This window comes from Prenolepis imparis, unplaced genomic scaffold, assembly GCF_030444845.1.
Source record: "Prenolepis imparis isolate NDT839.2.m4 unplaced genomic scaffold, iyPreImpa1.0 SCAF_2, whole genome shotgun sequence".
NCBI classification, from domain to species: Eukaryota; Metazoa; Arthropoda; class Insecta; order Hymenoptera; family Formicidae; genus Prenolepis; species Prenolepis imparis.
This window is the reverse complement of record NW_028141160.1, coordinates 13,289,395-13,310,849: the sequence shown is the minus strand read 5'-3', so window position 1 is coordinate 13,310,849 and position 21,455 is coordinate 13,289,395. Positions and strand designations below refer to the sequence as shown.

The 21,455-nt window shown below is 37.9% G+C and overlaps 1 protein-coding gene across 1 annotated transcript in view; it reads right to left on the bottom strand.

The window, feature by feature from the left end:
* Phyhd1 (Phytanoyl-CoA dioxygenase domain containing 1) overlaps positions 1–21,455 on the bottom strand; it is a 184,068-nt gene that overhangs the window by 137,790 nt on the left and 24,823 nt on the right. Inside the window, exon 2 of the mRNA XM_083032136.1 lies at positions 6,631–6,711. Within this exon, the coding sequence (XP_082888262.1) occupies positions 6,631–6,711 (81 nt within the window). The remainder of the gene's footprint in view (positions 1–6,630; positions 6,712–21,455) is intronic.

Genomic DNA, 21,455 nt, shown 5'->3' with positions numbered 1-21,455 from the left:
GGTAATTTAAACGCATGACTTAGGAGGCAGAGCGCGGATATTGGTCTGGCATGTTTCTACCGGCAGTTCCGTCTGTTTCTCGCAGAGCGTATATACGAGTTCGCACTCTTTACGTAATTATTACGGTAACTTGCTGAATGTATATATTCGCGAATTTCTTCTCCGTTAATACCGTCTCTATGCACACGCGCATTAATTATGTAACGACGTCTGTATACATAGTGTCAAGCTGTAAAGAAAAGGAAAATCGCTTGATTGACTAATTAAAAAAAAACAAAAAGATTTTATAATTTTAATAAATTATAAAAACTGTACAAGAACATTCAATTGAATTTAAGCTTCCAGTCTTTAACAGAGCCTTGTTCACTAAGTGCGTCTATTCCCGAACATTCTGTACAAAAATTTCATACAATGTATATCATTAACAGAATTTAAATAGGAGCGATTAATTTATGTAAAAATTATTTCAATATATTATTTTATGCGAAGAAAAATAAAAATATAATAATGTGAGTAAGAAACAGGAACGACTCTATTCGTATTTACTCTCATCTTCCAGGAATTGATTCTTTTTAAGATCGATCGCGCGATGCTCTCTTGTCGTTCTTTAAATCGTGTTTGCAAGGTGCCCGGGTTTCGAGACGAAAGAAAAATGTTTGGTTTGCCTAATGATCCAGCTCACTCGATGCAAGAACTAACGATGGTAATCGGTTAATTGCGCGGATGTAAAACTATTACTGAAACATCAACGTTGAGCTAACGTTCGATACGAAAGGATCCGCTTCGTACGACCCAATTTTTTCAAAGTATTTGCGAAGAAACTAAAGGTCGGTGAACGAGTCAATTAACTGCAGGTGTCAAATAATAACGAATATATCTACAGTACAATCGATAGAAATTATTTGATTCTCTGAAATAAGGAATAAGAAAAAATATAATATAAATGACTCTAACGATAAAAAAACATCTTTATATATTCTTCATTATTATCGCTGTTGCTATTATCCGTTTATACTCTCAAACTGGCGGATTCTGGGGGGGGGGATCAAAGCCCCCCCCTTGCAAATTAAAAGAAACAGTTTTGCTGAATTTGTTTAAAAATATAAATAAAGAAAAACAAACATTAAAGAGCTATCGACGTCAGGATCCGCTAGTGTATAAGTATAAGATACACTGTAAATTATACTCATTACGCATTCAAGGAGTTAAGTTTAGATTAAGTCAGACATAGGATGAAATGATGAGATAATTTCATGCACGAAAATAATTAGGCAAAATTCTTTATATATATATAATATATACAATATGTATGTATAAGATACACTGGAAATTATACTCATTACGCATTCAAGGAGTTAAGTTTAGATTAAGTCAGACATAGGACGAAATGATGAGATAATTTCGCTGCACGAAAATAATTAGACGAAATTTTTTATATCTATATAATATATACAATATGTATGTATAAGATACACTGGAAATTATACTCATTACGCATTCAAGGAGTTAAGTTTAGATTAAGTCAGACATAGGATGAAATGATGAGATAATTTCATGCACGAAAATAATTAGGCAAAATTCTTTATATATATATAATATATACAATATGTATGTATAAGATACACTGTAAATTATACTCATTACGCATTCAAGGAGTTAAGTTTAGATTAAGTCAGACATAGGATGAAATGATGAGATAATTTCATGTACGAAAATAATTAGGCAAAATTCTTTATATATATATAATATATACAATATGTATGTATAAGATACACTGGAAATTATACTCATTACGCATTCAAGGAGTTAAGTTTAGATTAAGTCAGACATAGGAGGAAATGATGAGATAATTTCGCTGCACGAAAATAATTAGACGAAATTCTTTATATCTATATAATATATACAATATGTATGTATAAGATACATTGTAAATTATACTCATTACGCATTCAAGGAGTTAAGAGTAGAATTAAGTCAGACGTAGGACGAAATAATGAAATAATTTCGTTGCATGAAAATAATTAGGCGAGAAATTCTTTATATCTATGTAATATATATATATATACACACTGGCGAATCCTGGGGGGGGGGGGGTAACCCCCCCCTGCAAATTAAAAGAAACAGTTTTGCTGAATTTGTTTAAAAAATATAAATAAAGAAAAACAAACATTAAAGAGCTATGGACGTCGTTGATCCTGGAATAAAAGCTAATCATGAAACCAAAAATATTAAATAAAATAATTTTGCAACCCCCCCCCCCATTATCGACGTCAGGATCCGCTAGTACTCTCAATAATAATATATATATACGCAATAATTACATATAATATCAATCAGTTATATTGCATAATTTATTGCAATAATGATAAAAATTGACATAGTTGTTTTTATGTAAAAAATTCTCATTTTTCATAATTGTTTGCATATTAAGATTTAATTTTATATGTATATATTTTATTTAAAAGACTGCAAACATGAAGCATAATAAACTTTAAGCTTGAAAGAGAATTTCTTATCGCGCGCGCACGCAGCGTTTTTTCGAATATCTTTTGAATAACGGACGAAGTCGACAATTTCGCGTTATCCGAGTTTCGTCGTGAAACGAGGAGCGAAAAAGAAACGGAAAGAGAAGCGCAATGTACACTGAGGGACGCGGAAACGCGCTTTTTTCTTTGCGCGCAAAACGCACTCCGGTCTCGCGGAGAGTCACTCGGCGAAAATTGTGAAACGAGCGGTTGGTGTTGCGTTCTTCTATCTTTCTCTCTTTTTCCCCGACCTCACCCCTTCTATAATCATTCTTTACTTCTTTTTCCTTGATTCAAGCTCCCGTTTTCTCTCTCCTTCGTCGCTTCCGTCTATCGTGCGACGCTCGTTGCACGAGCAGTTTGGCGCTCTTTACGATCAATTACGAGGCTATAGATTCTCAGATATCTAGCTAAGTGTATAGAGACGATATTTCGAAATGGGAGGGAGACGTCGAGATTGCCGGCTATGAGACTCTTTCGTTTTATACTATCTTTCACCGTGCGTTCTCTCGCCTCTCTTCCGTAACATTCTCCCTCTATATATATGTATACTTCTTTTCCTCTCTTTTTCTCCTCCTATACTCATGGGTATACCCTTTACGAGAAGACGTGTGCACACGACGAGAAAAGTAGGGTCCGGCCGTATATCAGACGAAAATGCGACGGTCGATCGGTTATCAGTGAAAAATATTGCGGATCGGTGGTCTCGGGACCGTTCTTCTGCGCTTAACTGTCACAGAACATCGACATTCGCGCTATAATTTGTGAACGCGAACGTGATCGCTCTATCTCTCTCTATCTCCTTCACTATTTTCCATTTTCCGTCCTCGATGTAATTTTCACGCTTGCTAAGTGATCGGTAGTGGAGATTCGCGCGTGAATGAACCTCGAAATGGAGACTGCGACGCTCGGACAAGTGTGATCGTGTAATTTCAATTTACACCGCGCTCTCGGTTCTTCTAACAGAGATAAATTGAAAAGAGGCCGTCTGTGTATATACATATATGTATGAGTAGTCTGAATTGTACAGAGTAGAAGTTGAGAAGAACATTCATTGTGAAACGCGACGACAACAACGTTACAATAACGCGATCGTTACCGGTGATCGGTTTTCTCGTTCTATATCGGTCTCAATTATCGTAGCCGCAAATATCCCGTCTCACGATACGACACTCGCGGCATTCTTACGGAAAAGCGAGGAGTCATTTACGTTACTGCGACGTTACTTGGTTCGACGAAGCCTCCGTTAACGAGCCCCGGCCAATTGCTCTGTATACGCTCTCTCTCCATCCCGTACGAGAGTTTCGAAAGCGGTTACACACAAACTCCGTTTAGTAATTAACGTAGTCAATGCGGCAAACGAATTATCATACGAAATCGGAATCGAGGCATGAATAATCGGCCCCGAGGTGAGTTAATTGCCAGCACACTTCAATTAACTCCGCCGTGACTTCCATTAAAGGTATCTAACCGCTCTATTAGAGACGCACGCCGAATTCGATGCGCACATATGCTCGAGCTGCGAGGTGCCAGAGTGCTTTCGCATTGAAAATTGCTCCCTGGTTTGTACAGAAAATCTAATATATATACGATGTTGTATAAAGAAGACCGGTTCATAATTCCCGATATTTTTTTTTGCACGTAGAAGAGAAATCAGGCTCGCGTATAATTTATTATTCTTCCCTTCCGTTCAACGTTCAATAAAACGATCGCGAGCGAAAACACGTTACTTTTATCGGTTATCTCACAATCTCGACGGTATACATTCCCAGTATTCATGGTATTTCTTAGATACACGACAAGTACGGTGACAGTATAAATCTGTCGTACATATCCAGAAAAGATAAAGTCGGTCATTTTTTCTGCCCGTTGGCTCTTTTCCTACGGAACGAGGGAACGACGATCGGGTCTCGGCGGCAGAGAAGGAAGGAAAGCGAACCGCTGTTGGTCAAACTAATAAAAGACGGCTTACCGCGAGATCGGCCATCGCGCACAGCTTGCGAGAACCTGCGACTTTTGCCCCCAGGGTCGAGACAAAAAAAATTGCCACTCGAGCGAAGAAGGTCATGCGACGCTGCCGGAGGACGGACAGAAAAGCGCGTTGAGAATATTTGGAAAGAGATCACGTGCGTCGTCCAGATGGACGATAAGTGACAGACAACAGGTACAAAAAAGTGTGACACGGTTGAAAATTATTTTCAATATATATGTGTCTTGCATGCGCCATTACCTTTCATTACATTCCATGTTTATAAAAAAAAAAAGTTAAAAATTGCTTTAAAATAAATAAATTTACAGATATTCCGACTTAATCGAATTTTTATATCGTAATTGGACGCCCGCGAGCGCAGTACGCTTTATCGCGATGATTAAAGCTGACTGAAACGCTCGTATATATTCTAATACTTGTTCATGGTGGAAATACGAGATAAAACATTGCGTAAAAATATCATGATCGCAGTCATATAAAAGTGTCGCAAGAAGCCGGGAGACGAAGGGAACGCGCGGAGGGTCGCCTGCGATTCGTTTATCGGATGCAATTGTCGTTATTTATGTTTGTAAAGGTAATTAACTTATCTGAATGTTCACTACACGGGTATATCACGCGAATTATGGTTCGAGTATTTTTTTGCTCTCTGTAAAATGCTCAATTCACAGATATTCGGTAGCTTTATATTGTCGCGTGCGATATATGCTTACAACAAAGGGTGTCTAAAGTACCTATTAAAAAAAATAACAATAATTACTCATTAATCATCTCATGCGTTCTATACAAATTTATAAAGATTCATAGACTTATAAAGATTTTAAATAATAAATTTTTTTAACGCATTCTTCGAATTACAAAATAAATAAATTAAAGTATATTTCTACAAATTAATTGAAATGTATTATAAAAAAATACAATGTCTATAAGATAATATTTTATAAATTAAATGTGATTAAAAATCTTGTAATAAATTAATATATGTTTAAAATTTCACAAGGGAGATACGAATTATGCAACAGTGCGGAATATCCCGTTGGATTTTATTCCCTACGATGTGGGCACCCTTTGTCTTACGGTAGATGATGACTGAACTTTCCATTAGAGGGCGGAAAAGTGTCCGGGAAAATAGCCGGTTGTTACGGCCGACACCGGGGTTAACAGGCTGGCATAACTTAGCGGGCTTTAACAACACACAGCCGGCGGACACGCCGTTGAATCTAATAAAAGTTGGTCAGCGTGAAACCGCGACTTTAACGAGCGTCAGGGATCTTCCTGCGCGTCCACCGAAGGCGGCCGGTTCCAGCTTATTAAAAGCGAAACGGCCTTAATAAACAAGCCGGCAAAAGGTCTATTGTGTTGGACGCACAACATCAGTTGAAACTAACTTCGACCGATTCTCCCCATCTGTTTATTCTGAAAACGAGCGCGAAAAGCACTCGATAACGCCAACAATTATATTTCGTCACGCGACCCACTTCTCTCTCTCTTTTGGCAACACTTTGGGAACAATGCAAATTAACGAATAAATCTCGATAACACTGTAGCATTTGTTATCTTGAATTCTGTTCTAAAATTTATCAATTTCGCGTACAGTAATTTTCTATTAGCAATAACACATCGTCGTTGCGTTAGACGTATAACATGACTGAGAAAGTAAAATATATTACGGAATATGATGTTCGCGCGTTTCGTCATTCAACATTATTATTCCGTTAACTCGGCGACAGATAGCAATAAATATCATCTTTTTATATTCAGTGTTTCGCGCGCTGGCTTCGGGCCAGCTTGTTGATAAATCAGAACAAATCGACGTAGAGAAGTGCAGTTAGCAATTTTTATTCATGCATAAAATTTTACTCTCTGGCGCGCTTTTTTCGGATAACCTCCGCAAGAACTGGCGGCCGAGACATAATTTCTCACGAGCAAATTCGCCCCTCGCGCGGCAATAGACGCCATCCGCAAAGTCCGTCTGTCCCCGCATACTGGTTAGATATTATTTTTTCGCCGGCGGCAAGGCGAGAGATAATAGTGGCCACCGAAGCGAACGAAAGCATAACTGTGCCCGATAAAAAGCTTTTATTACTGGCAATTAGGATAAGCTTGTGCAGTACTCACTCGCGTTTCCCCTCCGTGACGCAACTGCATCATCCTCTTTTCCCTTTCCTTCTTGCTTTCCGTCAATCTTTTTTTCAAGTTCTGAAAAAAATAAAAAATATTTAATAATTAGTAATAATCTAGTAATCACCGTTAATTAATTCATAACATAAATTATCATATAAGAATAAATACAACACATGACTAATTTATTTGTTAAAAAAATTTTGTAAATTAATTTTACAAAAAAATATTTTATATTGACATAAATGTATATAAATGCCAACGATATGTATATAAATGTTCACGATATATTCTGTGGCCTAATACGAAGACATCGCGCTTTTATATAATGATACGAAATGCTTTGTGAAAAAAAATATCGTCTTTTTGCATTTCCTCCACCATTCTCGTCTGAATGAGAGGGCGGTTGTCTAACTTTGTCCGATTGTAGTTTCTGCTAATCTGCAAAGTGCAGTTATAACAATCATCCCGCGTAACTGCGAGAACACCGTTCGTGCAGCACGGACTAGAGAAGCTGCAACTCGAAGACACGAAGATGCCGTCGCCGCTCCCTGTGTCTCGTTTACCGCGGTCGTTTCACCATGTTGCACAGGATGCGTTACGAGACGGTTCATCCTACGGTGAATGTTGTACCGTCGGCTATACACGTTCTACAATAATATTTCTGGCTCCGTTCCCGCGGGAAGGTGCGCGAACCGCGACCGAGCTTCCCCGGCGATACTTATGGTTGTTTGTCATACGGGATCGTTTTCACGGACGAAAAGGGTGATACAGATTGGAAATTTTATCGGGGTCTCCGCCTAAGTAGGCCTTACCGGGCTAATTATGAGATGTTGTGCGTATAATAATTCTGTGGTGAGTTACATCAAGGCTGTGGCGTGTTAATAATCTATACTCTGCCGCACTGGCGGATCCTGGGGGGGGGGGGGAGTGTTAACCCCCCCTTGCAAATTAAAAGAAACAGTTTTGCTGAATTTGTTTAAAAAATATAAATAAAGAAAAACAAACATTAAAGAGCTATCGACATCAGGATCCGCTAGTGTATATATATAAGTATAAGATACACTGGAAATTATACTCATTACGCATTCAAGGAGTTAAGTATAGATTAAGTCAGACATAGGACGAAATGATGAGATAATTTCATTGCAGGAAAATAATTAGGTAAAATTTTTTATATCTATATAATATATATATAATAGGTATATATTATATCTATATAATATTACACACACACATATATATATATATATATATATATATATATATAAAAGTATAAGATACACTGGAAATTATACTCATTACGCATTCAAGGAGTTAAGTTTAGATTAAGTCAGACATAGGACGAAATGATGAGATAATTTCGTTGTACGAAAATAATTAGGCGAAATTCTTTAGATCTATATAATATATACAATATGTATATATAAGATACATTGTAAATTATACTCATTACGCATTCAAGGAGTTAAGTGTAGATTAAGTCAGACATAGGACGAATTGATGAGATAATTTCGTTGCATGATAATAATTAGGCGAGAAATTCTTTATATCTATATAATATAATATATATATATATATGTATATATATATACACTGGCAGATCCTGGGGGGGGGGGGGTAAACCCCCCCTTGCAAATTAAAAGAAACTGTTTTGCTGAATTTGTTAAAAAAATATAAATAAAGAAAAACATTAAAGAGCTAACGACATCAGGATCCGCTAGTGTATATATATAAGTATAAGATACACTGGAAATTATACTCATTACGCATTCAAGGAGTTAAGTATAGATTAAGTCAGACATAGGACGAAATGATGAGATAATTTCATTGCACGAAAATAATTAGGTAAAATTTTTTATATCTATATAATATATATGTAATAGGTATATATTATATCTATATAATATTACACACACACATATATATATATATATATATAAAAGTATAAGATACACTGGAAATTATACTCATTACGCATTCAAGGAGTTAAGTTTAGATTAAGTCAGACATAGGACGAAATGATGAGATAATTTCGTTGTACGAAAATAATTAGGCGAAATTCTTTAGATCTATATAATATATACAATATGTATATATAAGATACATTGTAAATTATACTCATTACGCATTCAAGGAGTTAAGTGTAGATTAAGTCAGACATAGGACGAATTGATGAGATAATTTCGTTGCATGATAATAATTAGGCGAGAAATTCTTTATATCTATATAATATAATATATATATATATATGTATATATATATACACTGGCGGATCCTGGGGGGGGGGGGTAAACCCCCCCTTGCAAATTAAAAGAAACTGTTTTGCTGAATTTGTTAAAAAAATATAAATAAAGAAAAACATTAAAGAGCTAACGACATCAGGATCCGCTAGTGTATATATATAAGTATAAGATACACTGGAAATTATACTCATTACGCATTCAAGGAGTTAAGTATAGATTAAGTCAGACATAGGACGAAATGATGAGATAATTTCATTGCACGAAAATAATTAGGTAAAATTTTTTATATCTATATAATATATATGTAATAGGTATATATTATATCTATATAATATTACATATATATATGTATATATATATATATAAAAGTATAAGATACACTGGAAATTATACTCATTACGCATTCAAGGAGTTAAGTTTAGATTAAGTCAGACATAGGACGAAATGATGAGATAATTTCGTTGTACGAAAATAATTAGGCGAAATTCTTTAGATCTATATAATATATATATATATATATATATATATATATATACACTGGCGGATCCTGTGGGGGGGGGGGGGGTAACCCCCCTTGCAAATGAAAAGAAACAGTTTTGCTGAATTTGTTTAAAAAATATAAATAAAGAAAAACAAACATTAAAGAGCTATCGACGTCGTTGATCCTGGAATAAAAGCTAATCATGAAACCAAAAATATTAAATAAAATAATTTTGCACCCCTCCCCCCCCCCATTATCGACGTCAGGATCCGCTAGTGTTCTGCAGTGTTTCTGCCATTAAATCTGACTTATCCCGACGCGGGAAATGATAATAACTTTGATTTTACTTTGATTTACTCAAAGCGTTTATTTTTATTGAATTTTATTCTGGTATTATATATTATATGTCTCTTTGTTTTCTTTTATTTTTATTTTTTCTACTGGAAATATTGTCAGCTATCCCGATCAGATATTTATAATTCCATGATTCCACTTGTTATTCTGATAACGATGCTATCATAAAAGTATTTTTCGAAAATATTTTTTAATTGAAACAATCGAGAAGTATAAAATAATCCGCTTTCGTGATTTTTCAACAAGCTCCGTCATATATTTCTCTTCTGCTAAATGATCGACAATAGCGATTTCGTCGAAAATCTGGTAGATCTGTTCGTTATGCAATGCGCTAATTTCGCTTCCGCGCAAATTAAACAGGATTTTCAAGTGATGAAAGCGAGCGTAGTTTCGAACAAATCTCTACAAATGACACTTTCCTCTTTGTCGTACATTCTTCCTCATTATGCGTCTCTCCGTCCCTTTTACGTAGACTACTTTAGCGTCAGTCCGGGAATGACTCGCGAGAAGGAGAGAGAGCGGAGGGGAAATCGCGCAGTTATCGTTTGGCAAGGGACGCCAACCACGTCGCGTCGCGCACCACTTTGACGCGATGGCTACGTGCGGGCCTAATGGCTAGACGAGCCATGATAGCGGCGGGTCGTAGTTAGATGAGGGTTAACACGAGGGGATGAAGCACGACCGCGAAGCTCCTCTCGAGATCTGCATATCGCGAAACCCTCCGCGTTTTGGAAAACGCAGACAACGGTAATTCCCGTTGTCCTCCTTTGCATATCACGACTTGTACCGGCGCGGAAAGTGTCTTTGCCCCGAAAAAGACACTTGTGCTTGTAAACCGCCTAACAGTAGTGCCGGCGTCTTAAGTGCGTCTAATAGGGCGGAAAATTGTCGCCGAAGCGTCTTTGTTCGCCGCAGTTGAGAAGATTTCCGCTTATTTCCGAGCACAGCCCGATAAAACTTTCGAGAGATAAACGCAAGTGCGAAATTATCAAATATGGAGCATCTAATCGTTAAAAAGCGCGCGATAGAAAGCGAGTCATTGGAGAACGCTTGTATTTATACTTTTTTATTATATATTAAATATCGAAAGCGGATTCTTCACTTTAAATTTGAAATAAAGATCTTTATAAAAGAGTGTCAAAAGAAATCATTTTGTTGCAACTTTTTAATTCTCAACGTTAAATAGTACGACTTAATAGTATATAAGTAAAAGCTCTCGGAAATAAAATTCTGTTAAAACAAAGAGTCTACTTGTTGAGTTTAAATAGGAAATAAAAGTTTGGCTCTCCGTGTTCATTCTTGAAGTTTAGAAGATCGCGAAAAGATGTCGATTTTTCAACAACCTGTAACACAGATTATATCTCGACCTCGACGCTCACGGATTTATTATTCGAAGAAAAATCAATCTTTTTGAGCATCGATTGTTTTCGACAGAGATATTAATGACATTCGGATAATTGATCAATAGTGAATGATGTCAACTCGAATATTATCGGCCAAGTAGCCAGATTCCACTTTCGGCAAAGCGGTTTTCGTCGCATTCGGGATGGGCTTAATGCGAATATGAGCGGGTAAACGACGCGGAGGTATTCGTCGTTATAGCGAACGGTACATGGGCCTTCCCAAGCAAACCGCAACCTCTCGTAACTTCATTTGCCCCCCGTAATACCATGGCCATCGTAGTATAACTCCTGCAGTTCGTGATAGCCGAATATATTCGCGCTCCCCCGCGCTCACGTATCTTAAGCTGGTTTAGAGAGGTAGATGGTAAGCTATTCATGCATTGTTCTTGCTGATGGTTTATTGATATTACGCGTAGTCCCGCATTCTACGGCAGGGATATTAAGGTACGGAGGATTCCACGCGCGCACGTGTTAATCTGACAATCTCGTGAAATTGGTCTCATTAACACTCACTCTGGGTATTACTACGCGTGCGGATTAAAAACACGAGCAAAGATTGTAGGCAATTTGACCAGATTGGATAATCTGAGTGCGTTTGTTTGTAAACTTCGTATATTAATCTTGAAAACTCTCGGCGACGCAAAAAAAAAGCTATTCATCTCGTAAGACTTGAATCTGGATAACTCGTGAAGGAGATATGAGATTACTTTATCCAGCTTCCGGAACATCTGTTCGGAATTAGGGCACGTCCGTGTTCGGAGCTGAAGCGTGATTTATTTCTCGGTCCAAGATTCTGAAAAGCGTCGTTCTCCCAGCCTTACGTTACCGCGACAGCGCGTTTAAAGGAGCCATATTTTGCAGAAACGTGCCCGGAAGATCGACCCCGAAGGTTGACCGTCTTTCTGAGCCTTGTGGGGAGAGGAGAGAAATGCAAGCGGAAGGATATCGTTCGGGTTGATCTCCGGGAATTGATATATATCATTCTCAAACTCGCTAGCAGTGTCGCCTGTTCTCAGAAACTATAACATTTAATTCGCGAAAAAAACACGACAGACTTGACGTGATTGTCCTAAATAAACTTGTCCTGATAAACTTGCTTTGATATAAATTGAATAATGTATATCTTGTTCGGGAAATGATATTCCTTGCGGAAAGAGGTACGCGTTTATTTCAATACTTTGATGATTTGTCGCTGACGAATAATTCTTTAGTTAGACAAAAATTAAATATATATATATATTAATTAAACAAAAATAAATAAAAGATATTTTTATAAGATATATTAGATTGAAAATTATTAGAAATTAAAGGATTAATATCTTGATATTTCTATGCAAATAAAATATAAAGAAGTATTTTTTAAATATTTCTCAAAACTTCGACAGCATAAATATTTTTAAAAGTGTTCTCTCTTTATTAGATTATTATATTTTTGAAATAATTGATCAATAACTGTAAGAAGCATTAATCGAATGTTTTGAAACCCGAAAAATATTTATAAAAACAATTTTTCATGGAATACATGACTTTTGCATGTGATTAATCAGGAAATAAAATTCCTATCATATACATAATAGAAGGGTGTGTTATGTGAGGCGCGATAAATTTATTTTCCCTTGAAAAAGAGACACGCTGCGAAGATGAGGCGGGCATTAAAGGCAAGGATAAAGTAATACGATAGCCAGGCTACGTAACCGCACAATCAAACTGTTTGCGGAACGAAAGCGCTACTCTCGTGCCACGAAACTGAAGGTACACTTTCTATGTGCCGGAGAATTTATACTCAAACTTAGGCTCCTTCCTATACTATCCGTTCCCTAGCTGCGCTATTCGTTTACAGTTTGCAGTCAGACACTAAATCTATCTGCACAGCTAGAGAGATTCCGCTGAGCGCACGTAGGCCACTATATTATTCGATGCAAACGCTATCATATCGATGTCTTTGGAAACAACTTCTTTTGTCTCACTATAATATAAAATTGTAATAAAACTGTATTCTTGTAATGATAAGTTATAAAATGAAACAAATGCCTTCGCTTTGATTTAAATTGTTAATCAATAATTTAAAACAATATAAAGTCTCTAAAAATTAGAGAACGCGAAGGAACAATAAAATATTGCATCTTGACGCTGTCAAACAAACAAAATAGAAAATAGATAGATCAAAATAAATCTGAACGAAATAGCAAAGTTGATCGAGTTTGTTGTCAAGAATGCATTTACATATTTTCACGATTTTGTTTTCAACAAAAATTGCTCTTGGTTTGCGAGGAAAAAAAAACATTGCGCGTGCCGGTCGATAATTACCGAATGCGTAATATTGAAGCACCGAAAACGATGAGATGTCGCCGGTTTTCGAAATAGATTTTTGATGGGAACATATTAAAATCTCGATCGAGAATACCCTTGATCGCCGCGGCATTTTCGTTCCTATCCAGTGCGCGCTACACTTTTATATCCCGTGGATAATCCTTTGAAACAATCGACGCGTGAAAAATCTGCGGGCACTTTTCCCAATGGTTCGTGAAAACGAAGTGACCGAGTAGTCGTTCCAATAAATCGCAAAAAAATGGATCGGAAAAAGAACTAGAAATCTTTTATAATGAGAGAATTTATTTCTCCGACATCGAATATATAATACTATTTAATACCATATTATCGTTTCATCCTCATCGCTATCTTCGCGCAGAGGGAGAAAAAAAGAGAGAGAGAAAGAGAAGGACAGGCGATGCAAAATCCGGTTTGAAACGATTAAAATGTATGATTAAAAATAATCCGATAACACGCGGATAATGACGGATCGTGCAAACACAGCACGATGATCGGTCAACAATTATAATGGCGGGGCAATCATTAAAGCGTAACTCGGTCGTTTCGTCGCTGTGTCGTCGATATATTCCTAAACCTGTTTGCTACGTACACGGACTGGTGACATATCGGTTACATTATGATCGTTAGAAAGGTCCGCAGAGGACGGGAGAAGCTCTTCCATTAATTCGACATCGGCCTCGTTAATTGTGCCATAATAAACGATGGTGAAATGAAATGTAGACGATCAATTTATTCTGACCGTTTCACCATTTAGGTACTGTGTCCGAAGGATCGTTAACATACCGCATGGATAACAGGCTCGTTTCGCCCGATATTCGTGCACGTGCAAACGGTGCATGCCCGAAAAGTCATTGATTAAGTCAGCACAACGCGGATATTATCTTTTATAGTCTATATCAAAAAGTCTATACAACTGATCATTTTTTTTCGATGTCGAAAAAGAGAGAGAAAGGGAACGAAAAAAATATGATTTATCCATTTGTGTATTCGTATAATTTTTAGAATTCGTATACAAGATTAATAGAAGAGCGTACCGCGATATTTTATAGACACTACAGCGCGAACGTTATATTTTCCATTCCCTCTCTCTAGACGAAAAGTAACGTATTTGACATTTATGATAGGCAAATAGCGGATATATAGTTGCGGATGATCGATTTAAAGTTCTATCCCGCAAAAACATATCTGGACTTGTGCCGGAATATTTGCGCAATGTGCATGTCGCAACATTTCGCGCACACACACTCTAAAATGTAGGTACAGCAGCACAATTAATCACCCCATCTCGAGTCACGCTCGAGGAAGTCGCATCGCGAACGCGATGCAAAATTAAAATTTTGTAATCCGCTGGCATGCTGCGGTTGACGACTACGTATTAAATGGTTACGCAACCAGAACCTGTCGCGTTATACGGACTAGGTTACAATTTATGCAACTATGTTCTTTCTCCGGATCGCCATTGTAAACGCGAGCCCTTTAAATTTTAAAACGACGTAACTCCGACGAAAAAAGGGACTTTAACGTTTAGTTTAGCATAAAGAGATCGTGTAAAAAAATTCAGCGCGATTATACGCCGCCATTCTTTTTTATAAATCCAATTACCATATTGACATTTGCATGCCGATATCACGTATCAAAAAGAAATAGAATGCGCGCGTATTCGGTGTATCGCGACATATTATACACGTGGGAGAAACGATACATTACGTTTAGACCGGACGAGATTAATGTTCGCCACTGCAATTGAATGCAAAATTTACTATTCGCGCCAAAGTATCGTCCAACTCGGCCGTAATTTACATATACGCACGCGCTAGATCTGCGCGATATCGAAGGTAAAAAAAAAAAAAGTGGAGAGAAGCACAGCGATATTAGTTTTCATTTTCATCGTGAAAAGCGGGATTTGAGGTAACGCACTCTCTCTGTGTGCTCTTCAATTAACGCCGGCATATAACAACGCGGATATGTCCGAAAAAATCGTTTATCCGTATTAGAATTGCGGGGGAATATTTTGAGAGAGAAAGAGGTAGAGCGTGTTGAAAGAGCGAGAGAGAGAGAGGGAAGGAAAGAAAAATAGAATCGTCGCGCGAATGCGTTATCGCGATGCCATTCGAAAGTGAAAACTCGAGGCAACTTATCCCTCGATTAATTACGGCCGAAGACGCTAAAAACACAATCGTTAATTCCGTTTAGAATTGCGACGGGACGTACCGGATATAATTCATCTTCCTTCTCTGCCATCTCTCCCGTTCGCCGGTGTATGATGTTTTACGAGGTGCGCTCATGGTGTGTATATATACATATATATCGTGACACATATTTATCGTCGCACCACCATCCTAACTCTTATCCAAACAACCTATTTTCTAAACTTAAACGCGCAACGTTGGTTATTTTAACAGTTACATTATAAAAAAATATATTACATAGAGATATATTTATTTAAACAATTATACAAAAATTATATAAAATTTTATAAAGTTTAAAATTGATTTCAAAAAGCAATTTCAATTTAAATTCTATTCACATAGAAAGATATTCATATATATCGACTGGCACGTGTTACGATTGAATATCTCAATTGAAACTATTTGAAATACTGTTTGAAATATCTATTTGAAATGATCATGGCTAATTCAAATATGTATCTGCAAATATGTATCTTAAAAAATTATAGAAATACACTAATATTTATAAAATATATATATAAAATAATATTTATATATGGCAAATATTTTACAAAGATTGCCGCTGAAAGAATAAAGTAAAATTGCATCATATTTCAATAAAAAAAATCTTTAAATCTATTTGAAAGAAAAGAATTTCACGTCTAAAGTCATTGAAACTTTCCTAAAACTTTCTTCACGCTACTGTTCTCTTTCTCTCTCTCTCTCTCTCTCTCTTTTACGCTTTTCTTTTTCTTATTATTAAATTTCGAATCAGCTTTCTCGTCATAGCAACAATGATGTATCGCGACATTAATGCTTCCTTTAATGTATAATTTGTGTTATTTCATTATTTATTATATAAACTGTGTTTATACAGATATAATTTTTTGATGATTTATTTTTATATCGCTAGTACATTAATCAACAGGGTAGTTGTAAATTAATCGACCAAACTAGCCAATAAATTTTGTTTATTTAATACAAGACGTTTCGACCATATGGTTGTGGTCCTTTTCAAGTATGAAGTTCTTGTTGAAAAACACCTTGTCATACACCTGTTAATTAACATCTTGTCAAATTTTTTAATAAAAGAGAGAAACATTGTATCAGTATAAGACTTTGTCAGTTTTCTCTCTTTTATTAAAAAATTTGACAAGATATTAATTAGCTCGTAACTAAAATATGTAAAGTGTTTTTCAACAAGAACTTCATACTTGAAAAGGACCACAACCATATGGTCGAAACGTCTTGTATTAAATAAACAAAATTTATTGGCTAGTTTGGTCGATTAATTTACAACTACCCTACAGATATAATTCTTTATTCACATAGATTTAATTTTTATGACTATCTCGAAGCTCGTTAAGTTAAAAAGTATCTCGTATAACCTCTATTTTTTTTCATCTTCAAGTTTTTAATGATATGTCACTGTGCACGACGCGGAAACGTGCACGAGTTGCGAAACGCTGAGAGAGCTGGGAGAGGGTTGAACGTAAAACACTCTACGTAAAGTTCAGCGGGGATCCCTGCCGCGCCCCTCAATTAATTACCGAACGGGGAATCGAAAATGCAGAAAGCCAGATCGTTTGCTCGGCTTCATCCGTCAAACGTTTCGAAAAGTTTTATTATCAAGACCGTAGTTAATGCAGTTTAAACCTCGCCCGTTCCGCCGAGGTGCCGCGAAAGTTTCACCATCAAGCTAACTATTACAAGCTAGAAAACGAGATCCTCCAAGAGAGCCGCTCGCAATGGAAGAACGTGCGGGGGGTAAAAAGAGAGGGAAGAAAGAGTAAAGCACCGTCGTCGTTGATTCCTTTATTTAGGACAAGGACTTTTATCACACCCCGCGACGACTTGAATCGCAAACAATTATATTAAGCTCTCGTTCACGGTTGCGCAATTTTCCGCGGAAGAGAGAGAGAAAAGGGACTGTGCTCTTTCTCTCTCTTCGTAAATTTACTAAGATGAGTTCGTCTTGCTTACGTTCAGCGGCGCTCTGAAAGGAAAATTACTTTCGAAATCGTGCTTAAGTGAGAGAGCCGGATATACCGGGTTCTTATCCATGACGCTGATATTTGTGTGTCGCTGCGATGCGCCCTTAAATCAATATCGTATTACTAGGCGAATGTTATATGTATAAGTAAATGTAATATATGTCAGTCAAATTACTTGTGGATCATGTTATACGCTAGCCGATCGAGCGAACTGCATAGCTTCGAAATTATCGCATCACCGCTCGCGGATTTATCGAAATTTGTTGCACCAGCTGCGCTTTATTAATTTCGTTTTCGACGCTGAAGCGTGCCGGCTTGCGAGGGCGGAATTACGCCTCCTTGCTCATTTTTTTCGAGCTTTGTGAATCGCTGGCTATTTCTATTAAAGTCCCGATGGAAATGGCAATCAAACAAGCGGAAAGCTGAAACCAGATATACGACAGAACTAGAGCGGTACAACCTAGACAGATTTTTCTAGCAAACCGTCGATCGCTATTCTAATAATTATATATTATATATATGAATATAATAATTATATGAACAATTATAATAATCATCCATGTAATAACGTAACAACAATATTGATGGTGATGAAAAGCGTCACACAATTAATCTCTCGCTAATTTCTATACATTATAAATTTTTATTGTACTATGCCCGCGTGAAAACGTCAATTCAAGGGAAACAGATATTACGGTTTACTTAAGAAGAAATCTAATTTAAACTATGGATCTAAGGCAGCGTAAATAATTATGAGGCAGATGACTTTAAATGTTATAAAGGTGAAGCTTGCCGTCGCGTCTGCCGTCAAGAGTAACGTGTCAAGTCAACTCAACTTAATCATTAAGTAAATAAGCTTAGCGTTTAGCTTACGTGAACTGGGCGTCAACTTTGCTTAATAAATTAAAGTCTAGAGTTCCAGATATACACGAGGCGTGAAGTTTCGACGCGCGATACAGAGCGATTACCTCCATCAAAGATGGTAGGCAGATTTATGATTGGGCGAGAACCGCTTCGTAAATAATGAGGATGCGCGAACCGAAATTGCAACTCCCTTAAGCATCGTCAAAGTTACACTCGCCCTCTTTTCCCACAGCAGCGTTCGAAAGTATTCGCGGTAAACCCATAAACTCTCCTTGGTCCACTCGATTTTTATTTCCGTCGTCGACCCGCCGACGACGACGGCGACGGCGCTCACGCATCCTCGAGCGGCGATTTATCGCACGCGTGTTTACCTCCGGAGCGCATCCGTACCCTCGTCGTACGCACACGCGCGCATACCTGTGCACGTATAAACTCTCGTCGCCAATCGCCTTCACGTGTGGACACACACGTACACAGCCACCCACCCATCCAGCCATCCGCCCACCGCCCAACCGTGCACGCTTCCACAATTTTCGAGTGAAGGCACGTATATATAAGCATACGCACACATACATACGTACATACTGTATATACGAAGGCAACGCCGAGAGATACGGCGAGGGTGGATTTCCTGCGAGCATGCGTACAGCTCGCGAAATGACGGCGGTAGGGTGGAAATCGCGGAGGTTCGAGGATACGAACAAGGGTGACACCCTGCAGTCTGACGCGGGACTTCGACCCCCGTGCTTCGCCGGGGTATGAAGTAACAAGTCACGATTCTTGGACTCGCGACTCGGAGAGAGAGAAAGAGAGAGAGAGAGAGAGAGAGAGAGAGAGAGAGAGAGAGAGCGAGAACTCTTCGTGAATTCGTTCGGAAGATCATGCGCGAGATGGAGACTCGAGAAAGAGAGTCGTGACAAACGCGAATAATCTTAGTCGTTTCTCGCGTTTTTTCGTTCGAATTGTTAGACCAAAGTCGACAGAGAAGATATATATCCTCGACGGAAACTTTAGAAAGAAAAATACCAAGGACTACTTTACATCCGCAGTAAGTTAAGAAGATCACGTGTAATGCGACTTCTCTTAACGCGGGAAGAGAAGTCTACGACTTGATTTCGGTTTATTATTTCCTCATATTCCTTGCACGTTAAAACGGATTCGTTGAAAGACTCAAGTAGAAAAACAAGAAAAATGTCGGAAAGCCCGTGGTCGTGTTTTCTTCGGTTACGAGGTGTACGAAAATTCGATTACGGGGAAGCGCATCGGAGCGAAAAGGTTCCCGTCGATCGCACGTCGAGAGACTGTCGAAATATAAATTGGAGAAATTGGAGTACGTTGATCTCGGAGAGTAGTCATCGTGCGCCGAGTGTTTCGTTAATTAACACGAGATCGGAGAAATAGGGGAGGCGCAGGAGCTTCGATACTACACAGGAACATCGCGGAAGGAGGAGCCGTAGGGAGAGACGGAGTCAGTCACGGTAAGTCGATTACTTCGTGGTCGATGATCAAACGTCGCTTTCATTAGCCACGGTCTCGGTTGCTGCGGTTAAACATTCCCGACACTCTCGTCAACCAACCTTGAATCAAAGATTCCATTACACGGTAGAATTAAACGCTTGTTTTGACGCGGTTTTATTTTATTTTATTTTATTTTTACGTTGCAGTAAAAATCACGAAACGTGAGATGCGAACATGTAAACTAACTCGCTGTAAACGTCTCTCGATATCTTTTAATGTGATAATTAATTCCGTTAATTCTACAAGAGCGAGAGAAAAAGACTCGGGGATTGAATGACATTTTAATTAGGACGACAGATGTAAAGTTATTTTCCTTCGTTCTTTTTTTTCTCTTTTTTTTTATGCTGCCGATATTGGAAAACGAATGAATCGATATCGTCGTCGCAATTGTAAATTAACTTTTCGAGAGCTCTCTCTCTCGAATCATTCTCTAATGCATTTTTAAACGCGCGATATTGCACCAGGAATGCAGTGTACCTGCAGGAATTGCGCGTAATCGGAATTCCGCTAAATTCCAATTCGAAATTTCGCATTCGAAAGTATCAAAAGACGCATTGTGTTCCATCCTACACGCTATCGATTCAAGCTTCGCGCAGTTTTCGAGGATCGCGGCTCAAATCGCTCCATCATTCGTCGTTCATCGAATACCTCGGCAAATAACGGCGGCGACAAACACACAGAGAGAGGAGAGAGGAATCTGGTCGACTCTACGACGCCCGCCGTCGGCGTCGAGACGGCTCGTATCGACTTCCTTACTCTAGAGAGAAAGAAGCCACCGTCCTTTCTCTATCTCCGCGCGCGACTTCCTCTCTATCTCACCCGCCGGCACTTTATTCGGGATCAAAGCTTTCTATCCGACGATTGCAAGTGCTCGGGCGGGTGTAACTTTACGTCTCACCGAGCTTTCGCAGCGCGCCCGAGATCCAAACGTAATTCCAGCAGTCTTACGACGCACGAAGCGCACTACATCAACGTATCCGTATTACGCAACGACTCTTAATGCGCCCCGCAACTTGCGCAACTGAGATTCCGAGGATTTATGGAAACTTCGGACTAATTAATGATCGCATAATTATCAGGCGTTTGTTAATTCGCGTTCGTTCGCGACTTCTTGATTCGCGTATCCAATTTTTTTTGTCTATTTTATTACGTAGAGGTGAATTTTATACGCGTAAAATTTACGGCGGAATAACAATTATTTTACTAACTGTTGGAAACAATAACAATACGCGACAGGCGACGCAAATTCGAAATAGTCCGTATAATACTAAACACATCGTAACTTTAACGTATATTTTTGCACGGAGCAATGTAAACTCAAACAAGAATTTATTGTTCGCACGCAGAATATAAAAGAATATAATTTTTTTTATAATCTGTGTGAATTCTATTTTCTCACAAAATTCTGTTTTTAAAAATAACTTTAGTGCATTTGGTATAAATAACATGATTGATAAAAATAT